Source organism: Beta vulgaris, chromosome 2 (genome assembly GCF_026745355.1).
Source record: "Beta vulgaris subsp. vulgaris cultivar EL10 chromosome 2, EL10.2, whole genome shotgun sequence".
Lineage (NCBI taxonomy): Eukaryota > Viridiplantae > Streptophyta > Magnoliopsida > Caryophyllales > Amaranthaceae > Beta > Beta vulgaris.
Window position 1 is genome coordinate 3,649,228 of NC_079203.1, and position 8,195 is coordinate 3,657,422.

The following is an 8,195-nucleotide window of genomic DNA, read 5'->3' on the forward strand; positions in this document are numbered from 1 at the left end:
TTGAAAATACATTGCCGGATAGTTACATAATAAATATGAAATGTAAATCACCACTTGGGTAATTGTTTTATGATTTGATCTCATAATGCATACGTGCTTGAAGAATTAAATACTACTATCATTTGCCCATTGAATGATTCAAACCAAAATTTGATTCCTTTTTCTGAAGTCAACCAAACGAGCCCTCTATTAATGATCATACTCATCCCCTTTCTTTTTACAATCTCACTGTTAGATCAAATCCAAAAAAATACAAGACAAAAAATGGCGGATATATTTGTAGGAGCAATAGTTGGGGTAATCTTTGAGAAGCTGGCATCCAGTGGGATAAGCGAATTTCTGAAGTTGGTAAAAGGGAAGAAGGTAGAAGCTCAAAACATACGAATATTGGAGCATACTCTTAGAATGATTGCTGCGCTGCTCATTGACGCCGAGCAGCGCCAATCTGAGAACAATGCTGTTAAGCTGTGGCTTGAAGACCTCCAAGACGTGGCTTACGACTTGGAGGATATCCTCGATGAGTTTGCCACTAGAGCTCAGCTTCATCTTCTCGAGGAGGAGTCCGAGGAAGAGGATGATATTGAAGATGTTAATAAGATATCTGTCAACAAAATTTTTGAATCCACCAAACATAGGGTATGTACTATGTTGTTTCTTACTTGTATATCGTTAACTTGTACTTTCTCCGTTATAGGAAGATATAGAGGGGGAGAAAGAAGAAAATTAATATGTTATAAATACGGACGGGTGTTTTGGTATATACGGGCAGCAAATAACGTGACATAAATAATATCTTAAAAATACTTGTTAGTACTTTGCCTAAAAAAAAAAATACTTGATACTACTGACCATTGTCAAATAAGTCTAATCTTTTACATTTCCTAAGTTACTTTTTTTTTGAGGGGATCCTAAGTTATTTAATTGCTATATCATTAATATTGGGAGTAATTACTAATTAGTTATACTTGAAGTGGCCATGGGCATCTGTATATAAAATTACAAAGATAACCAAGGATGTCTTGGCCTAGTGGTTAAGATTGAGGTGCTGTGAACGATAGGTCACAGGTTCGAATCCCCCTTCTTTGTACTTTGTACTGCCTTCGTGGCTCATATGGATCAAAAAAAACAAAGATCAAATTACTAGTGAACTTACAAAATGGTCTAAAATGATAGCTTTAAGTCTCGTGTAACTTCATTTATTTATTTGATTTTCTTTTGTTTTAAGTAATCTATGCATGTCATTGTATGTGTTTTTCAGAAATCTAGCTGCGTTATCTCATTGTCTTTCGAAAAGTCTTATGCTGTAGTACCTGTACCCATATACTTCATTTTTGTATTGTGAACTTGTATTCTTATCATTCACTTGTAACAATGAGAGCAACTGCCTCCACTAACTAATCTTCGGTCAGGTTAAACGCGTTTTAGCTAGTGGTTCTAGAGCCAGATATCATTTTCAATACTCTAGGGGAGACCTTCTGTCAAGAATCAAAGAGATGAGCATCCGCTTGGAACATAGTCTGACTAAGGCTAGAGATCTGGGCCTTTTAGCGAATAACATCACGCTGCAAGAGATACACAGAACAGAAGCACCAAAGGGAAGTTGGCGACAATCCACATCTATAGTTTGTGAACCGGTCATTTATGGAAGGGATGACAAGAGAAACGAGATTATTGAGAATTTGTTGAAAGATGAGCCAAGCTATGAAAATGTTGTTGTCATTCCTATTGTTGGAATGGGTGGTGTCGGGAAGACCACTCTTGCTCAGTATGTATACAATGATGAACAGTTGGAGGGTCACTTTGATATCAAGGCATGGGTGTGCGTATCAGATGTGTTTGATGTTATACGCATCACAACGGACATCATCAACTCGCTCACCAAGAAAAACCATAGTTTTAGCAACCTGAATCAGGCACAAGAAGACTTGATGGAGGTGCTAGAAGGCAACAAATTCTTACTCGTTCTTGATGATATTTGGTCTGAGAACTACAATGACTGGAATCAACTCCAAACACCTTTTATACTAGGCTTAAAAGGAAGCAGAGTTATTGTCACTACAAGAAAAAATATTACTGCAAGGATGGTGCTTAGTAATCCAATTCTCAGCACCACCATCCATTTGAAGGGCTTGTCTGATGATGACTGCTGGTGTATATTTCAGAAGCACACAAATGATGATCCCGACTTTGCTAAGATGCGGGCAGATATTATAAAAAAGTGTGCAGGATTGCCTTTGGCTGCAAAAGCTTTAGGAGGTCTCCTGAAAAGTACATTCGAGTGGCATCGTCAAAATATATTAGAGAGCAGTATTTGGATCGAAAAAAGCCATATTTTACCAGTTTTAAAGTTGAGTTACCATCATCTGCCATCTCATCTGAAGCGCAACTTTGCATACTGCTCAGTACTTCCTAAAGGTTATAAATTTGATGAGATGGAAGTCGTCTTGTTGTGGATGGCTCAAGGCTTTGTACCACAAAGCAATATGGAGACGATGGAAGATATAGGCCACAACTACTTTTTCGATCTAGTATCGAGGTCATTATTTGAGGAATGCCCATCTCATGGAGGGAAAAGAGAGTTCATTATGCATGACCTCATCCATGATCTAGCTCAATGGGCTGCAGGGGACATGTGTTGCGCAATGGACACTGTTAATATACAAAGAGATCTGAAAAGAACTCGCCATTTATTTCTCAATATGTATGGTATAGGTGATATATTGGGAAATCAGCTGTTGGGTCCTCAATTGCGAACTTTTCTTTGTCCATCCTACGGACCTTTGTTTCCAGTTTATATGAATATTGAAATTTTGGATAATATTCACAGATTTACATATATACGCGCTCTACGCCTATCTTTGCACAATATTGAAAAGTTGCCTGAGAATATTGGTGATTTGATACACTTGCGGTTTCTTGTCCTTCATATAAGTCAAATGAGAGTGTTGCCAAAATCAATTAGCAAACTCTGCAACCTCCAAACACTGGAATTGCATTCCTGTCACAATCTTCATGAGCTCCCAAATGTTAGATTTATGGTAAAACTTCGACATCTGTACATCGAAAGCAACACTTCTTTGCAAGAAATGCCATTGGGGATAGAGAGGTTGAAATGCTTACAAACTTTGAACAATTTTGTCTTGGCAGCTGGGGGTGGGTCCAGGATAAGTGAGTTGAGAAACTTGAATCAACTTAATGGCTATCTAATCATCTCTGGATTAGAATATCTGACAAGGGTTAAGGACGCACATAAAGCCCGATTGCATGAAAAAGATGGTCTACATGAGTTGTGTCTAGAATGGGGGTTTGGCAAGGATGAGGTTGATGATAACACTAAAAAGCAAGTGTTAGAGCACCTGAATCCTCACACTTCCATCAAAGTATGTGAGGTAAAAGGGTATAGGGGCTTGACATTCCCAACTTGGTTAGGAGATCCCTCTTTCAATAACATGGTTAGCATCGAGCTCGTGCGCTGCAAGAAGTGTGAAAGTTTGCCTTCACTAGGGCAGCTACCTTTGTTGAAGAATCTTAATATTAGAACAATGGATGGTATTGAGCACATAGGTCTTGAATTTTATGGTTATCTTGGGTGTTCAGTTCCTTTTCCAGCTTTGGAAACTCTATATTTTAACAATTTGAAATATTGGGGAACGTGGCTACACTTACCAGTAGAAGAAAACAAGGCCTTCCCCTGCCTTAAAAAACTTTCAATTAGAAATTGTTTGTCTTTACAAGGCGATTTCCCTCCTCTATCTTCTCTTGAAGAGCTGGAAATCAGAAATTGCAAGAAGCTGAATACCTCACTTACAGACCTTCCTTTGTTAGAGATGCTGGTGGTAAAGGAAGACAAATTATATGGTTTCAGTACTGATGAACATCTCAATGATGGCATTTTCTGTTCTAAAGGGAGGTGTGCTCGCAATATATCGGATATCCTTGAGTTAATTGGGAGTCCATTTAAGTTTTATGAAAAAGTTTTCATTTCCAATTGGCAATCTCTCACTACTCTTGACAAGTCACCCATGTTCCTTCGACAGCTAACAATTGATTATTGTAACAAGCTACAATCAGTAATATTATGTACTCCTTTTCTTGAAAAATTCAAAGTTGAATCTTGTCAATCTATCAGTGTTATTAGCGAGATTCCCTTGTGCATCAAAAGATTGCATATTCATAGTTGCCAGAAGCTACAAGTTGTACAATTTAGTAGCACGGAGATTGAAGATGAAAGATTAGTAGCAGCAACAACAACCGTAGAAAATGTTGGTTCTTTAGAGCTTCAACTTGCTCATCTCACCGAATTGAGAATAACAGGATGCCCGAATCTCATATCGTTACAAGAAGGTCTGCTCTTCCCAGTTTTAGAACAGCTTTACTTCTCCGATTGCAACAATATACAGGGTCTTCCTAGCCAGATGCACAAGTGTACCAACCTCCAAAAGGTACTTATTAAAAAATGTCCAAGAATCAATTGCTTTCCAGAAGGGGGTTTACCCAAAAACCTGACAGATCTTCATATTGAAGGTGTAAACATAAAGCAACCAGTACAAGAGTGGGAATTGCACCTTCTAACTTCTCTTCATTCTCTTACACTTTGTAATGTAGGCAGCTCCATATATTCATTAGAGTGCATTCCGAGTCCAAATCTTTATCTTTCTTCTTCCTTGACTACATTAGAAATCATGGGGTTCCCTAGTTTGAAATCCATATGTGTTTCCAGGTTTCCCAACCTGATAAAAATTTCTATCCAGTGTTGCCCCAAGTTTGAATCCTTTGGTCACAATGGCCTTTCTCCACAACTTGAATCCGTGTATATTTATGAATGTGATTTGATAGAACAACATCTGAAAAGCAATCTTGAAGACCGTATGAAGATAACTGTAGCCTCAGCTTATCGTCATCCTAATGAAGGATGGATGTTTTAGCAAACGATATGAATCAATTTTGTCTGCTAGCAATTCATGTAAAGATTTCCTGTGCTTGGTCGGAGACATGGATTGGTTTATGGAAGGGCACATTTAGTAATACCTGGTCTTTTCTTAAGCTTGCAAGTCCTTCAACATTCCTTTTAAGGTATTTATGTTTTGGGAGTTACTTATTTGTCAACTTTTCCTACTTGATGCTTCAATATATACTCAGAAATTCAATACCATGTTCTTTTTTGTTGTTGCAGGCTTGGGTACTGGTCATTTTGAAGAGCTTTAATACTAGCAGGTCTTCTTCCAAAACTAAATAGTTAGTCTTGTCCTTCAATATAAACTTCATCTATCCTTCTACTAATGTGTTGAATTCAGATAAAATCACTTATAAATTTGCATTTGCAGGCAGCCTTAATTAACACATTCCTGAATGGTCTATATTATTTCTTTGGGCCTTAGACTGGTGGTTCTACTAGGTAAGATTGTGCATTGGTATATAATATATAATTGAAAAAAAGACCCGCTTCAACTACCGACATGTTACAATTATGATCACAGCATAAGAGTATCAAATGAATCGAGAGATGGGCGTCATAGAGCAGCTCGCTTAGCACATTTGTCATCGTAATTATCCCTATTATAGAAGACTGTGTGGTGGTTACAAGTTTACAACAAATTCTTGGCACCGAAAGACTATATAGCAATGACAATGAAGCATCAAATATGTTGCCAAGACGATGCTTCTGCTTGCAGTCTCCAACTTTTCTGATATATCTCAATATAAGCTTTCAGGTATTTCAATTCTCACGAGTTTGATTATTTTTCCATTAATTTATGCTCATCACTTGTATTTTTGCTGCAGTTTTTGTGGAATCTTACTACTAATATAGGAGCTGCAAGAGGCTGTTAGTGGCAAAACAATGTGGTCCATTATAAAATCTTGGAGATTCTTATTTTGTGGCACTTTAATGTGTTGTGCTGCTCATATTTATTTGACATATGGCAAAGCATGGTAACTCTCTGTATGTCTCCGAGAATAAGCTACTGGTCCTTTTGTAAGATCTATCCTGGGAATGCAGGGACTTGGATATATAGGCATTATATGCGGTCTATCAATTGATGTTATAGTGCTCGTCTGCTCGATACAGTAGTTTTATGCACAGATTTGGAAAAAGAGGTAAGAATAAACTGATGCTTTCTTTTGACGATGTACATCTTGCTAGATAAACTTTATATCATTGCTGAACTTGTTGTATCGTTGCAGAGTATGAAAGTTGTACTGACAAATTCATGGCAGCTTGAGGATTACTTATATCTTTGGAAAAGCAGCTATTTAGAAGATTATACTGATAAATGACTACACTGAAAGGCAAAATACTATTCTCTCTCTCTGTAACGTTTGCAGTGGCTAAAACAATTTTTATATCGCTAGATAACAACTCTGTAGTCTGTACATATCTGGGTGTTCATTATTTTCATGAATACTTTGTTGCTTTCCACCAGTTTGACCTCTTTTTATTACCCTCACAACATTATCTAAGAGGCAAAGATGTGTGACAATTTAACAATAATGAGACTTGGTGACTATAATTCTATTTCTTGTTCAATGGGTCACTTCTTACTTGGAAAACACTGTGAATAAGAATGAGTTCAACTTACCTAAAACATTTTATGTTCTTGCTTTTTTGAATTGGTTTTATGTCCTCTTTTTTATTTTTATTTTCCAATTTGATCAGTGAAGGATTGTCATAGTTATAAAGTACTAAACCAAGTTTTATCTACAGCATTAAGAATTCCTTAAGGCAGCATTTTCTATTCTAAATCAATAAAAGGAGAAGAAACTAAACCAGACATGAAGAGAGGGAGTCGATAATTGATTCCGGTTCTTGGACCCTAAAAATAGTGAACCAAACAAACTCTTAAGATGTTTCACTTGGGCTTTTAGCAACGGCGAGCAGATGCAGCAAAATTATTGAGACTTTGAGTGTGGTCACACCAAACCAACTTACCTAAGGCTGTCATGTTCCCAATTTCGTATGTCTAAATCCCAGCCCTCCAGCTACCCTTGTAGGGCATACAGTTGCCCACTCGACAGCACCAGCCCCACTATAATCAACCTTCATAGACTACAGGAAGCATCTACATAGTTGATTAATTTTTTCCAAAATAGTCTGGGGTAGGACAAGCACTGAAGCCCAGAAAGTTGGCTGAGCTCTGGCAGCAAAGGAGAGATTTCTAGAGCTCCACTTCTTGAGTTTGCCCACCATTTTATCCGCGATAATCACATATTCACCTTTGGTAGCTCTTCTTGTACGTAGAGATTGGAAGATACAAATATTGGAACGGAAATTTTCCCCTCTTAAACCCAGACATAAGTTGAAGTGTTGCACCCTTTCAACATCATTTTTCCTCATACCAGCACAACAGAAAAAAGTCTTGTCTGCATTTACTTGTAGAGAACTTTGATCATATATAGTAATTCATATATATAAGGAAGAATAAGAGTCAACCTACAAATTTTAACAAAGGTTCACATATTTGGAAAAGTGTGGGTCTAGGTTGGTGTGAGTATAGCAAAAGTCTAGCATGGAAGGTTGGAGATGGGGATGACATTAATCTATGGGGTGATTTGTGGTTAAATGGCCAATCTTTAAACTCCCTCCTCATTGGCCCTCCAAACCTTAACGAAACTAAGCTAAAGCTTAGTGAACTGACGGCCCGTTTGGTAGTTGGTCATAAATGGTGGTAATGGGAATGAATTTGTGTGTAAATTTGTGAAAAATATCATTGCCCATTACCATGGTAATGCTAATTTATCCTAAAGTGTCCACTTTCCTTCTTGAATTTTCATTCCTATCCAATACCACCTTGTTAGGTGGTAATGAGTGGTAATGAAAATTGCTTCCCCTTGGAGACAAAAACACAAGTTTAGGGGTGAGATTGCTTGTCCATGGAGAAAATATGTCTCCCCATGGAGATTTTAAGGGTGCTTCCCTAATAAAACTATACTTAAAATTCATTCCCATTACCGCAATTTATTAACGACTACCAAACAGGCCGTGAAGGATAAAGATATCACCCAAATAATCTCTTTCTTCATGGCGGAGCACATAATCCAAAGAATCCGAGACATAACTTTTAATGAAAAAAATGATCGAAGTAATTCGATTTGGACAGATGTGAATAAATTTAACTCAAAGTTAGCTACCTCTCATATGTTAAATCCTAAAAGCCTTAACTCCGCGAGTTGGGATTGGATTTGGAGGCCCCCCTGGA

At 37.5% G+C, this 8,195-nt stretch overlaps 1 protein-coding gene across 1 annotated transcript; it reads left to right on the forward strand.

Annotated features, from left to right (window-relative positions):
• Positions 1-264: 264 nt before the first annotated feature.
• Positions 265-4,925, forward strand: LOC104887810 (putative disease resistance RPP13-like protein 1). Its single transcript, XM_010672561.2, has 3 exons — positions 265-636; positions 1,259-1,312; positions 1,410-4,925. The coding sequence occupies exons 1-3, from the start codon at positions 265-267 to the stop codon at positions 4,923-4,925; spliced, it is 3,942 nt and encodes a 1,313-aa protein (XP_010670863.2).
• The last annotated feature ends 3,270 nt before the right edge of the window (positions 4,926-8,195 follow it).